Source organism: Lagopus muta, chromosome 1 (genome assembly GCF_023343835.1).
Source record: "Lagopus muta isolate bLagMut1 chromosome 1, bLagMut1 primary, whole genome shotgun sequence".
In the NCBI taxonomy this organism is placed as follows: domain Eukaryota; kingdom Metazoa; phylum Chordata; class Aves; order Galliformes; family Phasianidae; genus Lagopus; species Lagopus muta.
In genome coordinates, this window is record NC_064433.1 from 7,015,483 (window position 1) to 7,033,786 (window position 18,304).

The 18,304-nt window shown below is 46.2% G+C and overlaps 1 protein-coding gene and 1 long non-coding RNA gene across 10 annotated transcripts in view; one reads left to right on the forward strand and one right to left on the reverse strand.

The window, feature by feature from the left end:
• FRMD4A (FERM domain containing 4A) overlaps positions 1-18,304 on the reverse strand; it is a 355,674-nt gene that overhangs the window by 38,133 nt on the left and 299,237 nt on the right. For all 9 annotated transcript variants that reach the window (XM_048962839.1, XM_048962846.1, XM_048962854.1 and 6 more), the window contains 2 exons: positions 17,884-17,970; positions 2,867-2,943 (listed from right to left, as the gene is read on the reverse strand). In XM_048962839.1, the coding sequence (XP_048818796.1) occupies positions 2,867-2,943; positions 17,884-17,970 (164 nt within the window). The remainder of the gene's footprint in view (positions 1-2,866; positions 2,944-17,883; positions 17,971-18,304) is intronic.
• Positions 3,910-9,665, forward strand: LOC125701396 (uncharacterized). Its single transcript, XR_007380228.1, has 2 exons — positions 3,910-4,088; positions 4,572-9,665. It is a non-coding gene; the product is annotated as an uncharacterized LOC125701396 (long non-coding RNA).

Here is an 18,304-nt window from a genome sequence, read left to right on the forward strand (position 1 = left end):
ACTTTTGTTATGGCCTTTTCCTCAGAGACATGCATTGTGAAAAAAGCTCCTGCATGGGGAGCAGGGCATGCTACCAAGGGATGCCAGCAGGCCCTTTTGAGCAATGCAAATGTGGATGTGCCAGTGCAGGACAGCCCAGGAGCTCTACTGGGCAGCACGAGAGATGGTTGACTCTTTTCCCAGTGCTCTGAAATGCCCGAGTCTGCTAAAAAGCAGTGTTTTCCCCGCTGTATCTGCACTCCTCAACTCTTCTCACACATGGCTGTCCAAAACTGGAGGTGAAGGTGGAAGTAAAAAGAAGTTGAGACAGAGCAACGTCTGAAAGAAAAAGAAAACTGAGTATAATTGTGAACTGCTGGCCAGGATCTCCTTGGGAAATCGATGAGTTCTTGTGTCAGGGTCTTTTCAGTGCTGCAAAATGTGTTATCGTATCAATTTGCAGAGCCACAAATAGGAGTGAAATCTCTCTGAGCAAACAGCCACAGCCAATGCAAGGGAAATGGGGGTCTCAAGTTTCAGCACTATCCTCAGCTCAGCCCTTTCTGTGCTACCCTGTGCCATGCAAACACAGCAGGAAACCTGCTGTCGTAACTGCCGTGAGAAAACTCTCCATGGGTGCAGCAGGATGGAGGCTGATGGCCGTGGTGGTGAGGATGACAGGCAGGGTTGCCTGACTGCCATTGCTGGACAGCAAACGAAAGCAGCAGCGCTGGGACAAGGTGCTCCTGGAACTGAGGCTGGAGAGGGGATTCTGAACGCTCTGTTGATTTAAGGTACACAAATCACTGCAGCATATTGGCATATAAGGTTCTGAGGCATTCAGGCACATGGGCTGGAGCCTTAATTCTGGTGCCACCTCTTTCAGTCCTTGTTTTGAACTCCCAGAAGCATATTCTTCAAATCATTAATTTTTTCCTTTTAAAAGCAGTGATATATGATGTGTTTTTTTGTTTTTTTTCTTTCTGGTATCTCTACATGTTTCCTGTCCAATTTGTAAATCCTGTAAGGAAGTCTGCACACTTGCTCAAAGATGCTGAGTTGCTTTTCACAGCTGGCTCCCAAAAGGAGCCTATGAGAGATGGCTCTTGGGTGCTTTTTCTGTCTTTCCTCCACGCATGCCACATGTGCTATGGAATCAACCCCGCTGATACAAAAATGCACAACTACCCTCCTTTATGGGATAAGTAGCTGAGATGAAGAGAGGTTAAGTGGTTTGCACAGGACAGGAAGCCGCAGGCAGAGACAGGGCTCAAAAACATACATTGTGCTGCCCAGCCTTGGCCACAACCATGGAGCTGTGCTTGCTCTCCCATGCCTGCGAGTGTGGCTTTGCTGACTCAGGCTCTGGTTTGGCTACATGGAGAGGAATGCAGAGAGCACTGTGGTGGCTATTCCTCTGCCTCCATACACCAAACAGGAGTCTGCTCCCCTCGGCCAGGAAGCTGACTACAACCTGAGCCGTGCTCCCAGCACACTGCTGCAACGTGGCCGGCTGTAAAACAGCCAGAGTAACAGTTTGACATGAATGGAGGTATTCTCTGCCTACAGAAATTGATTGTGAGAAAGACAGACAACACTTCACAGCGGACAGAGCTTTGTCCTCCTGGTGTTGATTCGGGGAAACAGCGTTGTGGAATAAAAAGCAGAAGCCCTCCAGCGTCATTAATTCCTATCATCCAAATAAACACAAATGACACACGGCTGGAAAGAGAAGTTCCTCTGCGCGGTCACAATTTATGCATGACACAGAGCTGCAAATACCACGACTTGAACGTCGCAGAGCTGACTGCTCTCTCTTGGAATTGCTGCTTACAGGAAGCGGCCAGCTCAGCGTTCAGGGGCTCCTTGCTGCTCACAGCCCACGTTCCTGATGCCTTGCTGCTGATGGACAGTTGGTGGAGGAAGGAGCACACCACCCCCAGCTCCCACTGCTGGAAGGTCTCCCAGAACATTCTCAGCGTTGGGAATTCGCTTTGCTAGATTTCATGCGACTATTTACATGCTTAATATTAAGCAGATGCTTCAAGGCTCTGCTGACCTGGAACTGCAGTCTGGTTTGAGTGGTTACCTGCAGTTTTTGCTTTAAGATAATGCACCTATGGTATGGATACAGGCACTGCTATAGTGGTGTGACCATGTTCACAGAAACTGCATGCAAAATTTCCATAAAATACAGGTACTACTATACAGATAGGCACAGGAAACAAGGTGAAACAGGATCACAGCCGAGCAATCAGCAAAACACAGCAGCACACCAAATCGGTCTGGGAAGAGATTCTGTCAGACCTTTTCATGTCTAATTGAAAAGCAGAATGTTGACTTCAGTGACAATAACTTAAAGAGGAATTTGTACACTGGTCACTGTGTGCAGTAACCATCCACTAAGACAAACAAGTAGGTGTGCAGACTGCAGGCACTGAATGCAGCACAGTCACTTGAACTCGCTCTCTCCCACTTTAGGTCTCCAAAGTAACAAAAAAGGGTACTGTGCCAAAAAGACTGATGGGCTTGCATCCAGGCTGCCCGTAAACCTCTGGTACGGTGCCATTCCTTTCCGCTGAACTCCTGAATATTTATTTACAAGGGAACGTGCGACTACAAAATCTGGCGCCCATCTCCGAGAGCCACGGCGGAACCCCGGGCTGCATCGCGGGGCCACAAAGGAACGAAGGAGAAAGCACTGCTGGGCTCCGGGGGGGAGACACAGTGGGAGCGTACCCACCCGACACACAGGGAGCGTTCCCTTACTGAAGGGCTCCAGCCTATGGGTTGTTCGGCTACAAAGAGCAGCGAGCCCCAGACCACAGCGGGGGATCCCCCTGAGCCCCGCAGCCCCCGGCTCGTCACGGCGCGGCACGGTTCTCACCTGCGCGGATCGTGCACCTCCACCGAGAACTTCTTCTCGCGGAAATAGAGGTTCTCCAGCTGCCTCCATTGGAAGATCTGCCGGGAGAAGGAGGGGGTGAGGCTCCTCCGCGCCAAGCCCTGCCCGCTCCCTGCCCTCCGCCCCGCTCCCTCTCCCGACGCCGCGCCGGGGCTGCCCCGCTCCGCCCGCTCCGCCCCGCCCGGCTCGGCCCGGCCCCGCTCCCACCGCACCGGAGCGAATCGGGAGGTGGGACAGACGGGCGCGTCCCTGCGTTCTCAGCTCCCGCGGCACGCTTTCACTTTGCGGATTAACTACAAACGTGAAAAAGTTACAGGAAAGCGGGGATTCGACCGCTTCCTCCTGCTTTCGAGGGTGCTCAGCCGAACCCTCAGGCTTTTTGCAGCGCACAGAGCCATCGTAAGGCAGCCCGCGGGGCGGCTCACACCTCTGCGCTGCGAGGACTGTAAGGGCACTCGGCGCTCCGCCCTGCCTTTAGCTCGGCTCGCACCGGCACTCGGAAGCGAAGCGGTGTGAGTTTATCTCGGGTGCTGACAGCACTCGAGTTGGCGGTGCCTGGAGGTCGAGCACGGCTGCGGCGTGCCAGCGGGGCTCCGAAGCACGGGAATCAGCACGTCGCGTTAGTCTTGCCTCCTTGTACGGATCCTGCTATAGCAGGGGCTCGGACTCGAACCTCAAAAGTCCCTTCCAAACCACGAGGCGCGGAGTGACCCGCTCCCCTATGCCCTCGCTGCTGAGTAAGCATGAGCAGGTCTCAGGGACTCAGCCCGCCCTCTGAGTGTGCAGCTCCCGGGCACTGGGACGCCGCAGAAGCCGCGTCTCGCTGCCCTTACCCACGCCTTGTGCAGGAGTCCCTGCCTGCCACGCTGCAGCCGAAGGAGGGAGGGAGGGAGGACAGCGTAGAAACAGCAGTAGCACCGCCGTGACTGCGGCCGACGCGCTGCGGGCAGCTCCGCCCACCTCCACATCCTTACAAACAACTGAGCCCAAATCCAGACCCTGGCTTCCAGGCTCTTCATCCCCTGTCTCTCGCTCAGAGCTGGTTACCTCTGCTGGGAGCAGAACCAGCGGAGCCCTCCCTGATTTATGCTCCCTCTCCCATTACGAGCAACTTCTGTCGAGTTCCTGTCCGACCCCCAAGGAAGGAGCTGAGTCCTGCCACGCTGAGATAAGCCGCTTGCCAGTGTCAGCACTCTGGAGATCGGTAAACAGGAGGCGTGATTTGATTTGCACTGATTAAGCTGCTAATGGAGGTGAAATCTAGAAAATAAAGCAAGCCACAGCGGGGACACAAAGATTTTCTCCTTGCTAATATCCCAGGGCGTCAGGATTGCAAATTTTTATCGCTGTTGTTGCCTTTTTCCCTTTTACGGATGGATGGAGGGGTGGGGGCCGTGACTGTCTGTGTTCCCTATGGAGAGCTCGGTGTTCCCAGCTGCCCCAGCGGTCTGAGTGCAAGGGAGGAGGAGGCCAAGAGAGATGGGCAGATTGAAGGGCTGGATTTTAAACTCTCCTTAGAAGACTGATTTATTCCTTGCATAGAAAAGCAAATTTCCGCATAGAAGGCGTAATCACAAAATGGAATACAGAAATGCCCATTATTTTACCTACTGAGAGAGGATGGGCTTGGGGTGAAAGGGTTAAGCTGGGAACTGCTATCTGAATGCAGACTCTGTCTCCCCTACAGGCTCTCAGCGCACTTCAGCAGAGCTTCAAAGTCAAGAAAAGGAAGTTTGGGGCCCAAACTCCCACTGACAGCAACAGGGGTCAAGCATGAGACTGCCACGTGGGCCTCCAAAAACATCCCTCCGTGCTTCCAGATGCCCGTCTGTCCGTGGGATGGTAACACAGTGTGTGCAGAAAACGTGTCTGGGAAGCGCTCAGACATGTGGAACACATAAGCATCTAAAAAGCAGCAGTTCACACCCTTTGGAAAATATCCCTCTGTCCCTGTGTCCCCTGTTGTCATTTTGGCATGAAGTCGGAATTTGAAACCCTTTTTCTAAGCTGTTGGCAGCTGTTCTGCTTGGGAGGTTTGTGCAAGAAGCAACTCAGGTAGATGAGATAGATGCCTGTGTAAGCCGTTCTCCTCTGTCTGGGACTGTCCCCTATGTACTTATCCTGCCCTATTCTGTCCTTTCTGCTAACGAAGCTCACAGTGCTCAGCTCATTAAGTGCAGCTACGTTTCCCTCCCGTGATTAATTCCAACTGTCCAAACACAGCAGCTCTGGGGGAGCTTTCAGCCAGCCAAGTGCAGGCGCCGTGTGCTATTTCTCGTGCCCCGGGGTGTCCCATGTGGCCCTGGCTGCTGCCCCAGGAGGGGCTGAATGAGGCTTTATAGCTCAAGTTTGGGTCTTTTTTTCCATAGCACTACTCTCCAGGACATATATGTGTGTTTTATCATTGCCATAACTCTCCCTTTGTTGCCCAAATATTATGCTGCAGCCTCCCACTTGTTTTGCCCATATTGATCTGAGAGGTCTCACCCTCTTACACATAGGGAATACAATCTGCAAAAATGTGAATACCCACAAGAAAGTATCTGCTTTCTTACTAGCTGAGCACAACCTCTCAAGAGAAAGAGTGCCTAATTTCTCTCTTCAGCCAGATCTCCTAATGTAAGCAAGCTGTTCCCTTCAACCAGTTGCCTGGCTTACGTATGGTTTCAAATTGATGTTGTTAATTCAGTGACAGATGCACAAGGTGCCATTAGTGGTTCTTAAATGGAAGCATAATTTTTACCCATCAAGATCCTTTTACCACGCTGGTGCTTACAACCTTCACTGGGGGATAAGAGCCACAGCAGTGAGCTGGTCATAATTTCAACACTGTCTTGTGGACATGCAGCTACAACAGAAACATGCAGGCTTTGAAATGCCACTTTTGGGGTTAGATTCAGCCAGAGCATCCAAGTTCATGGCACATTTGCTTTTTCCTACACTGAGGCTGAGTTTGGTTTTGTGTGGGAGTTGCATTGTTGAGATGGACAACAGTTCTGTGATTGGCAGTGCATTAGGGGTGACTTAATGTTGAGATGGACAATCATAGTTCTGTCCTTCACGTGACCAAAGGTACATCAAGGCAGGGACAGGGACAGCACATCCCCAAACACACTAGAAATGAGGCTTAGAAGAAAGCCACTCAGTAATACAAGCACAGTTCCCCTGCCCTTTGGAAGCTGCTCTCACTTGCAGCCTGCAGACAAGGGGACAATTAGTGGTGCTTGCGGCAGAGCGAGCTTCTGTGATGTGGTGCTTTGTCCACTGGGATCTCTTCTGAGGTCAGCAGCTCATTTTGGATCATGCAGCGCTGGGCAGCTTTCAGATGGGAACAATTTTTGCTAGTTGCCATCATTACAAGCTGCACATGAGATCATTCAACCTTCAACAGATGCTTAAGGAAGTCTCCCTGAGATTGGCTTCGGAGCACAGCTACACACTCATGCATGCATGCACGTGAATGGCAAAGGGACTGCTGAAGGAGAAAAGCATTATCCTTATTTCCTCCTCCTCTGAGTCAGGGAGTCTGCACTGCGGGCTCTGATTCATCGCGCCAACAGAGCCGGAACCAGAGCTATCATTTGAATTTGCAAGACTGCTTATCAAGCTGCTGACATGCAAGAGGAAACCTGGGGAACAATTGTTCCCCATGGGACTATGCATACTGTTTGAAATGTCTGGAGTGGGTGGGGGGCTATGATACAGAAAGCACTGCCAGAAATGGCTTTTTTTGCAAAGCTGGCAGCTTACAAAAGGAGCCGGGGATCTGAGTGGTATACGGTGCACTGTGGAGAATTCAGGTGCAAGCTACAGGAATTTTGTCTTTGGAAACCCCTTCCAAGAAGCAGACAAGCTCGCCAGGCACCAGATGTTTATGACTAGTTACAAAGGGCTGCAGTCAAAGCCCTTCAGAGGCAAGCTTCTTTTGTGAGCACACTTGTGGTTTGCTAGCTGCTCCCTAATTAAATTGAGCCTGGAGGAGAGGAGGCCCCGGGATCTGCATCCGTTTCAGCCATATGAGTCTGAAGAAGTTTTTTACCTTTTTTATTGGCTGTGGGGCTGGTTCGGTGGAGTTTGCACGCAGCAGGAGGTAGGGTCAGTGTGAGAGCATGTGAGGAATGCCAGAGGCTCCTGATATAGAAGGGAGCGTGTTTTTTGAATGAACATAAAGGAGCCTTTCTGGGTTGGTCACTCATGCCATGGGTGACTGGGACTTCACTGACGCGTAGGGAGCTCAGGTAATCTGTGCTAGGCACTGGGCTGTGCTCAGGAAGCCTTGTTTGCACACTCAGAAGAGGAACCGTCCATACATTTGGGAGCTCCTGGCAGTAATGAAGCTGTTGCTGGCTCTTGTGTCACCTTTGGTAGTAACAGAACAGAGAGGGCTGCTGAAAGGCAGCAAAGGTGGTTGGTGCCCATTAATCACCATATCATTGAATCACAGAATGGCTTAGGTTGGAGGGGAGCAAAAAGATCATCTAGCTCCAATCCCCCTGCCATGAGCAGGATTGCCAGCTGCCAGCTCAGGCTGCCCAGGACCCCATCCAGCCTGGCCTTGAGCACCTCCAGGGATGGGGCACCCACAGCTTCTCTGGGCAGCTGTGCCAGTGCCTCACCACCCTCTGAGTAAAAAATTTCTTCCTAATGCCTAGCTGAAATCTTCCCTCTTTTAGTTTAAAGTCATTCCCCCTTGCCCTATGACTACCAGACCATGCAACAAGTCAGTCCCACTCCTGCTTGTAAGCTCCTTCAAGGACTAGAAGGTTGCTTTGAGAGCCAGATGTAAATGCCCAAGTACGTGGTGTCTTTTTCCTTTTTCTTTGTGTATGTTTTGCCCTGAAGAACCTGAGATAAGGCAGAAGTAAAGTGAGTTACTCAGCAATGAACATGCTCTTGGTAGTTTCAGATATCAAACCTGGTAGCCGTTTCCAATCAATTCATCTGCAGAAGTCTATGGAGGATCTATCTGCTGTTTTTCTGCTGTCTTTGGTGACCAAAGGGGAGCTACTAATGAAATGAAGCCAGACGTTTCTCAGAGTTGCTTAGTGGCAAGAAAAGATGCAAAAAGCAGAGGTTGCAGGAACAGAAATTCTAACCAGATATATGAAGAAAAAACAAAAACACTCTACAGTCAGTACTGTAGAGCTGTGAGTAACCTGACCTGACTTTGAAGCTGACCTAACGCTGAGCAGGAGGTTGAGCTCTTTGTCCTGTGTTTTTCTTTGATTCTAAGCATCTAATAAATGACCAGCTGTGATTGCTCTTGGTCTCACATGGCATCTGCCAGCCCTTCCAGCTTCACAGCTTCTTGAATGATTAATTCCTTGTTAAATCATAGTATGCAGAAGGAACAGTCATCCCTCTGAATGCATGGACTACCACCTTAGCACCTAGATGACTGGGCGCTCTGAGAGGCTTCTAGGAAAGGCAAGGAAATATGGAGCCCCTTCACTCACCTATGCTATGGGCAAGAGTCACAACCCTGGATGACATCCTGGTAACAAATCTGGCACTGAACAATAAAACCAAACAATGGCAGTATTTTCACACAGCTTGCACGAGTGCAGCTACAAACCCCCAAGTCTTTTGCTGTTCAGTTTAAAGATGAAACAAACACAACAAAAAAATTCCTCTGTGGATATCTGATTTCCTCCTCTGAACAAACCAGCAACCAAAATTCTAGGGGCTGAGTTATGTGGGAGGTCAGGGTGGAGGTTATAAGCAGTCCCTTTCTGGCTTTAAACTACAAAAATCACAGCTCTACCAAAGTCAGTGACAGTTTTGTCCCTGTTGTTTCAGTGGGGCTATGGTTTTCATGCATGGGTTTGTGTTCTGCCTCAAGCCAATCCTGCTCCCATCAATCATATCTCTGTCAAACTAGTTAGTTAGAAAGAACGAAGAAGGATTTGATCCAGGCAGCACCAACTCAGCTCAAACAAATGGGATCTTGTTTCAGGGACAGATTTACTAAGAGATTTCCATGGGCTGTCACCTGTGAATTAGCCTGACCCTGTGCTAAGGGTGCCCCACAGGTCATGAGATGAGGATGCTGCTGCACTGTAACTTAGCCCTCTATCCTGCCATGCCTTCCATTCATTCCTGTATTTCAATCAGTTTGGGACTTTTTTTTTCCTTCCTAGAACAGTAATTAAAAAAAAAAAAATTACGAGGTTTCCTGTGTGATTTGATGTGGGAAAAAAAAACCCATCAATGATCTTCCCAGAGGCTTGCTGTCCTCCCTTTCCCCATGGAATGAGAGAGTGGCTTGGCTAAGCAGGACTTTTGGTGGTCTGTCAACAACCCCAGCTCACTATCTAATTACTTCCCCTTTGGCTGCAGGGCTCTTTTTCTGCCTAACAAACAGTTTCTAGTTCAGTTTGAGATCATTCTTGCTGTGCGCTGATCCCATGGGACCACACCCCACCAACAAATGTTTCTAGCTTGACCAAACAGAAATTGCATTTGTATCTGTATAATCACCACTGTGCATTTATTTCCATTATGAAGAGACAATTCCCTATTAAATTTCAAAGTGGTTTACTGGCTCAGAGAGACAGTAAAGCATCAGCTCACAGAGGGAAGAGCTGTCATTTGGACAAAACATTATTTGTCTACATAATGTAACTCAATATTTGTGTCTATAACTGTATACAGACTGGGAAACCAGATTTTGGGTTTATATACATGACTGAATCCATCTTCAGCACACATATATTTGTCATACTGTTAGGTACTGCATGGCTGTCAACATTCTTGGTGCCTGTAAAATTCTAAATCAATATATTATTTCTGATTTTTATTTTAAATTTTCTCCTTTTTCTCCTCTACAAGCAAATCAAAGTGACACTTTCTGCACTGAAGATTCTAACACTGCATTCTGAGTATTACACAAAGGATGCCCAAGCTATAGCAGCTGTGGCTTGCTATAATGATTCATACCACCAGAAACCATTCCTGCCGTTTTGTTTCCTGAAGATCCTCTTGCCTTCTGTAGTGGTATGACTAAAGCACATCTATCTTGAGACCAAAATACAGGAACTCCCATCCCATGCCCAGTCATGATGATGCACATGCCTGTCGGGTTGTGTGACTGAAAACATGCCTGTGACACAGGGTGTCTGTAAATAGGGTCTCACAACATGCATGCAGCTGTGGGTTGCAATGCACAATCTTCTGAGCCTACTGCCCAGGCCACTCATTTAAAGATGCCTCATATTCATAGCCAATTAATAGCTGGACCCTTGCTTGGCTTCACCTGGTACTAAAAATACCCAGGCTTTTGCAGCGACAAGTCCTGGGGATGGTGGGGTGCATGAGAAGCCTGCTACCACTTCAAAGCCAAGCACATGTGCTCGAGGAAGTTTCAGTCTTGCTCCAAATCTCCACCCTAAATCCAGAGTGCTGAAGTCCAATTTGTTTCACTTTGTGCCGTCAGAGTGATTTGTCTTTGCATCTTGTTGAAATTCCTGCTGAGTGCTGCAGAATCATTCCAGACTTGGCTGCTGCTTTTAAAGAGAATTACCCTTTTAAGACCCGAATACAACACAGCACTTAGAGTAAGTGAGTTTTATTTTGATGGGACTACTCCTATATTTAATGGTAGTCGTGGGCTTGACTTGGCTGCATCAAGGGATAGGACGTCATGCTGTAGTCTGCAATGAATGTAGATTCTTGCAGAGAATCCTGGGGCTTTATGCCTGACAGTATCACCACTGTATACGTATAATGAACCACCCAAAATAACGCTGGCCTCCTTACAAGATAGTTGTGCCCTAGACTATGTATTAGTGTTTACAGGTATTATACATGACCAAGCTACTTCTTTACTTAGATAGCAGACACTGAACGTGACTATTCTGATCAGTTAAAACATTCTAAAAAGTTGCTTTCCCTACATAGTCTCTTCAGTTGTCTGCGATGAGCCCTGTTTGGGAGAGATACTGAACCAAGCTTTTATTACCTTATATGCAAAAGAAGTGGTGATTATGACCTGTTAATTCATTGAGATTGAACCATGACAGAGTCCATGGAGACAAACTCTTCCCATCTTGTTCTGATCTGTGAAGCCATTATCTTGTTCCACAACATTATTGTGTAGTTTAATAGAGGTTTCTTTCTGTTTTATGTGGCTGTGATTTATGCAGCCTGCACCCATACTCAGCTACTACAGTTGTGCCAGTGTTGCTTACTGTGGACCAGATGGTGAATGAGTTTGAGCATTGATCAATGTTAAAAGTGACTGCTTTCTTTTTGGCTGAGTTACACTGAGCTGCGATCCTTTCTCTGGGCAGTTTCCTTCCTGGCCACACAATTAGACCAGCGTGACTGAGGAAGAGGAGGAAGTGAACAGCGGTAGCAGGACTGGGATAGGGTAGGAGAGCGAAGGCCACTTAAGCTAGTGCTGCTGCCAGAAGAAATATTCAATGACTGAAAGCCTAGTGGTATGTCTGACCAAACCCTGCGGAAGCCTTCTGCCTCAGGGACAAAATCCTGCTTTCCAGCCCAGTGTGCTCTGATCTGGTCTATTCATCTCCTGTTCACGACTTTCTGGCACAGTGGGGCGCAGCGGCCAGGCTGAGGCAGGTGCTGAGGCAGGAAGAAAAGGTGGGGACAGGAAGGAAAAAGAAGAGCCTGGTGCTGAATGGTAGACACTCCAAATTGAGACAAGCAGCAGCAAAAAAGGTGCTCCAGAGAAAATGGTTTCCTGCATAACAGGTATGGGATTAGTCTTTTTTAGCAAGGGAAGGTCTTAAACTATCACTGCTCTTCAGTGGTCACAGGTCTGGATCTTACATAAGGAAATGGGGTGAACAGCCTCTTCCACGAGAAGAAAGAGCAGGGTAAGGAACTTCACTTTATATATGTCTCCCTCTCCAGTGCACCACATTTCCAAACACTAAACCAAGACTGAATTACTGCGCTATAAAATGAGTTGAACCCGCCATGACCTGAAGACTGGTTCAGTTTACGGCCAAGTCCATAATCCAAAAAGCATGAAGGATCAGCAAAGGGAAGAGAAATAAAAGTGTTGAGCAGCAAGAGTCAGCAGGTAGTCCTTAACAGTCAGCTAATCACAGTGAATAATGTATTACAGCAATGCCACTGAGACTCCACTAGCTTTTATAAACCAGTATTTCCTGGAAATGTTTTCTGCTCCTCTTGTATCATTTGTAAACCTGAAGTCTTTTATCCCTGTCTGCAATGCAAAGATGTTTCCAAAGGTCTCAGGAAATGATGCCGTTCCAAGAACAGCCAGATTGTGTCTGACTGCATCAGACGCTGGATGCTGTCGAGAAAGGCCAGCCTTGGCTGAATAAATGCTGTGGCTGAGTGGCGCGGCACTGGGAGGAGTGTTATGCATGCTCCATACCTCTGACAACTGAAACCATCTTGCTGCCAAATCAAACACCCTTCATGAACGTGAGAGCTTGTGACACCTCCTGAAAGCCTGTCTGAATATAACTGATTCTGTGTTGTAACTATGGATGTTTCCCAGACATTCTTTAAGTCTTATCTTTAACACTTCTATGCTCTTGATCTCTAATGTATGTGTGTGAACTGGGCTTCCTTTAAACCATTTAAAAATCATGTTCCTTTTGCCTTTTTTACTGTTCTGATGTTCTTCTGTGATCAGTCAGGATAGAGACCAATTTGTCAGCTTCCTCCTCTCCAGCATTCATTACTTTCTATAAATTTCACATCAATCCCTACTTTATGCTTTTTTAAGTTTCTGGTCTGTCATTCCTTCACCACAGGAAGCACAAGTTTAACCACTCCATCAATGCAATTACTGACTTGACAATACTTCATTCTGCCCTAAAGCAGAGAGGATCGCTGTTTGTTCTGCAGTAAAAAAAGCTCTTAATTAGCTCATCGCTCCTCCTGTGTAAATATCCCATTTTGCCTCTGGAATTGGGAAACTTCACTCTATCCCTTGCTGTTTGGAAAAGGCCAGGTGACATCACACAGCAATCTTTCACAAAATTAATAAACTGATTGCTTCATTCCTGCTGTTGACAAGCAGGTGATTTCTCTCTGATCAGGCTCTTAGAGCTACTGATTTTACCTGTGCTTTGTGTTTCTTGGTAGTAGGGGTCCAACTCGGTTCTTTTTGCATGTGTAAATTGGAAGTCAAGCTGTTAGCATTGCTTTGGACTTCCAATAATGCTACATATTAAATCCTTCTGTAATGAGAGTCCATAGAGCTTTGTGGTGGTATTACAGCACAGAATACAGTATTTTCATAGCATGTTTTATTTGATCTCCGAGAATGGATAACACTGGGAAGAAATGGCAGAAATGGATGTTTAGCTGCTATGGAAAATCTTTCTCAAGCTACATTCACATCTGAATTTTGGGATGTCCCACATGTTTTCTTGTTTCCAAAACTACTTATCCTTCTTGGGCTCTCTTTAGTCAACTGGAGAATGAGAACACTGGTAATGTTTATGCGCCTGAGAAAAAAGGCTCACCCTAAGTTTCATAACCACTGTCTTTCTGTGAAAGAAAACTGGGTAACACCAAATAGTGGTATTTCTTGCAAAGCAACCAAACAGTATCAGACCTTCTTTAAGGTCATTTTATTTTTGGTGATAGGTTAAACAATTTCTGTGCCTGTTTACTGGCCATAAGGAAGTCCTTTGGCTGACTTTGTTACTTTTTAATTCTTCAGCTTGGAGTTAATTGCTTACTAACTGTTAAGCTGTGTGCACTGAAAGATGCCTTCAGGCTCTTAAATCAGTGGGAATATCTCACTAGAACAACAGAGACATGCCTAGTGCTGCTACAACTGCATGAGCATGCAGATCTCTCAGCTCCAGGCTACACTGCTTCGGCTTCATGCATGGGTCCCTTCAGATAGAGTGGAGTTACATCCCTACCCACTGGTTAAAATGAATGAATACCATACAGGGACAATATAGAGGGACTGCAGTGTCCTGCTCTTTCCAACTGCTCTGCATAACACAGAGAGACAAACAAATTATGTTTGGTCTTGGTGATGACAGCCTCAGGAGTAACTGATAAAGCAGTGCAGGCATGTCCTTTCTGAAGAGCTGGCTCCAAAGAGCATGCTTTGGTTCACCATGAATTATGGAAGGTACATCTTGACCTAAGATGCTGTGTAGAACCCAGCAGGGCAGTGACTCCTTTTTGCTGTGCATGTCAAGTCCTGAAGGGCCTTTTCTCTTCACAAGGAAGAGTATGTAGAAGATAAGTCTTTATGACATAGAGGTAGATGGATTCTGCCCATCTGGAAGCTGCGCACTGCTGTTACAAAAATGAAAAAAGTTCTATAAGCTGTTAGTAAATTTCCAGCATGCCTCAGCATACTGCAGAACATGCAGGACAGTACCGAGTAGCACATTCTCTAGCAGAACAGAACCGCAGCCATCTTTCTGTAGTTGATATTCTCTTCTTTTTCAGCTGTTATGATGGGTTTTGTGAGGTCTACTTAAATGAGGCTGAAACTTTTGCATTTATTTAATACCTAAGAATGAACTTCCAATCAAATCTCTGTTTGAACAGGTTACCTGGCAAGGTTGTGATGCCCCCTCCCTGGAGGTGTTAAAGGCCAGGCTGGATGGGACTTTGAGCAACCTGATCTAGAGGGATCTAGATAGTCTCTGCCTATAGTGGGGGGGTTGGAACTATATATATATATAAAGGTCCCTTCCAAACCAAACCATTCTATGATTGCATGATATTCAAGAAGCCTTTGGTAGTGCTTACTGAGTCAGAGCTAGTCCCTGAACATATAGGAGAAAAACAGAAGGGAGAATGATTGGCCTCAGAGTGATGGCTTTGGTTAGTTTTGGGGCTTCCACAGAATGTAGGCAGGAGGAAACAAAAATAGAAGCACAGAGTCACACTAGGCTCTGTGGCCCAGCACAAGCTGCATTCCAGTTTAATAGCCCCACATTCCTGACTGAACCACCTCTGACTAGGTGCCAGATACCCATCTCAACTGCACCCCGGGTAATGCTGGAAGACTTATGCCTGAGTGAGAATACTGGGAGCAATATCAGGTTCTGGCCCAACGTCAGCCCCAATTCTCCTCTCTGGATTCGTCCAACTTGCTGACAAACCTAGTTAGCTTTCTAGAGACACATGGCTGATTTACTCCAGCAGTTTAATAACAAGGTGCTTTTGACTGACTGCTAATGGGATCGCCTGGGATAGGCCCAGCTGCGTAGTGTGGGTTACAGTTCTACTTGCAAACACAGTAAGCTTGAAAATCTGTCTAGGATGACATAAGAGGAAAACATTACAATCTCTCCTATAAGACGAGCAAAGTTTTTTATATGCATTTAAAACAAATGTCTTGCTTTCAGCTGGTTTCTTGCTACAGTTTTCTGCTTGTGCTTCTTTTAGGGAGATTTATTTTTGCACTGCTTTTTTTCAGCTTGTTTCTGGTGTTGGCAATGTGTAGGACAAAATAATAAATATCAGAAAAGACATAATCTCTTCCCTCCTCCCCTCTAATTTTACTTTGCAGAAAGCTCATCAATGATTACCCCTCCCCTTTCCACAGCAGACTTGAACCACTTCTTGCTGCTACAATGACAGGAGCCAGATCCTATGGTAGGCTCCCAGATACCAGGGTTATCAAATGCAATTTTGCAATCTAATTAGAAAAGAATTAAACATTGCATCTCACTGAGGCAGTTGGATTGCTCTTGCCAGAAGGATTTTACTACATGTGGAGAGTAAAAAGTCTTTTTACTTGGTCCACACAGAGTAAAAGCAGACTACAGAGAAATAACAGAGAAATAACAAAGCCTCAGTCACTCTGTTCATGTCCTATCCCTTATGTAGGCTGTGCATTTTGGAATAGCCTTGCCAACAGATGGGGTCTGCAAGTATCACATCGTAGAGAAATGCTCCTCTAGGCTGCCTTTTCACTGATGCCATCTCTGGATTGTGGCAATGGACAAATTCTAGCCTGGAAATTCCTACTCTCCCCTCCCACCCAACTTACTCTGCAATATTTTTGACCACTTCTCCTAAGCCACAAGAGTTCTCTGGTTTGTTCATAAGGCAGAGTTATTCTTTGGAGTCTCCTGGATTGCATACATAATCTGCTTAGATTAAAAATAAATTCCCATTGAAGAGAAAACTCTATTTTTTAGGGATATGGTTGGACAAGAAGAGCAGGAGATGCCTACAGTCCTTCTGATTCAAGAGGCAATTGTCAGAGGTGGAGACAGGTTAACAGAGAGGCCAGCCAAAATGCTTTCAAGCTCTAAAACCAATGCTTCAGACCATTACCATGAAAAGGTGAGAAGAAAGTAGAGGAACCAAGTAAGGAGACTTGACTCTTCTAGTAGGAATAGTTGTACCCTCTCATGCAGTCACAGTACCTGACCTCCTTTCTTCTTTGTCCTCCACTAACCCTTTCTTACTATCAGGGCTGATAAAAATTGCCATAGCTTCTGAATGGTTGAGTCCTCTCATAGCAAGGTACTATTTTCTTCCTAAGAAATGTTTCTGTCACTGTGATTGACTTCTGAAGGCATGTTTTAAGGTCATGTTTTCCCTGGGGAGCTGGCACTGTTGGAGATGTGTGGGTACAAACACCCAGCCTAGGCATGTTTTGAACTATCATGTGTAAGTATGGCTTGCCCTGCAGGTAGTGACTGATCCTAAACAGAGAAGTCTTTTAGAGCACAACTGCTCTGTGAAGACCCCCTTGCTTTCCTCATCCTCATTCGCATCTTCGTTGAATAAAAAACCCAGTGAACGGCCTTCAGTGGATAAAAGGCTAATCTATAACCTCTTGCTTCCTCCTTAGCAGTTCTGTCTTCTACCAAAAGCTTGATTCTAGTTTATTTTAATAGAAGATGCTATCAAAGGTCCAGGTGTTTTATAGCTTGAATGTGTTTGGAGGAGGCAGAAAAAAGGAAGTGGCACACTTTGGCAACAGAGACAAGGCAAAGAGAAATACAGTGTGTTATTTCAGCATGGAAGCATTTGCACCCACAGGAGAGCTGCCTAGTTGCTCCAAATCATCCATCCATTTCTGCACAGTAGCCTGCAAAGAAGCCTCAGACCTTGTTTCCTGACGTCTCTATGGGTTTGCAGTACATGAAGTACTGTTGCTAACAGACTGTACATATCAGCCTGCAGGGCACATGCTCAGAGATGAGCTTTGTTTTTTGTTTTGGACTGCATCCTAGGGAGCAATATCAGAACATATGAGCCTACTTGGTAGGATGAGCTCACAGGATCAGAACCTTTCTCCTCTCAAATGAAAAGGATATTTGTTAGCTGGATTTCTCAGCTGCATTTTGGAAGGACTGAGACAAATCCTGTTTTCCAGATACACTGAAAGTCTCACAAAAAGATAGCAGTAAAAAGATCAGAACAGCTGATTGTCAATGCTTAAGCTCTAATTTTATGATCAGATCTTTGCATGCCATGCCTTACTTTGTGAGTGGTTGCAATGTAAAGTTCCTAAACAAATGAGATACTGGGCTGAAACTTCCTAATGCATTTACTTTAAGCATGTGATAAAAATGTTTTCCCCCTCAGTTTGGTATTAACTCTTCATTTTTAGAATGCTACTCTGGAGAAAATGATGCAGTATTTTCTTTTTGTAAGGCATGGAAGAAGCTTTGCTGCCTCTTCTCTCCTCTCCCTTTCTGATAATTTATGGCCTGACAACAGACTATGAAGGGTCAGCTGAGCACCTTCAATCCCATCACAGCCATTGAAAAGTCTTCAGCACCTCCAATTTATGTCCTATGAACCATGCTATAAAGAAGCATGAGGAACAAAGTTTATGTGTTGCTTATTTTCCCCCTATACTGCAACATTTAATAAATTAAGAGCTACTTTTGTTCATTAATTCTCTGCAGACATTCAGACACATTTGGGAGAAATTTAACATCCTTCAAAATCACATGAATCAGTGCCAGCATTTGATACACATCACACCCTCAAATCAAGCTATAACATGACAGGCAAGCCTGGACCTTGACAGAAAAGCAAACACTTACCTTTCTTGGTTTCACTTTGTCGTGGTAGTCATATTGAAAAATCCCCTTATAGCTAAGTCCTAACCACCATGGAATTCCCTGCTTGTCCTGAAAGAAAAAAAAAACAGAAAGAGTTAAATTGAATGGGAGGGGAAAATTGTAGAGATTTCCTGTGTTCAAGGTAAAGATTTGTTTCTAAGCAATGTCTTTGAATGTTGTGGGTGCCATTAAATTGCCCATCTGAATTTCCTCAAGTCACTAAACTCTTTGGTGTTAAGAAGAGATCTGTTTCACTTTTAGCTGTAATGTATAAAACCATTTAGAATGCATCATCTGCAATCAAGTTACTCAAAATGATGCCAAGGGAGGTTTGACATTGGTCCCTTGTGTAGTAGTACATCCTCTTTCTCTGCCCTTTAAATTATTCAGTCCAAACACTCAG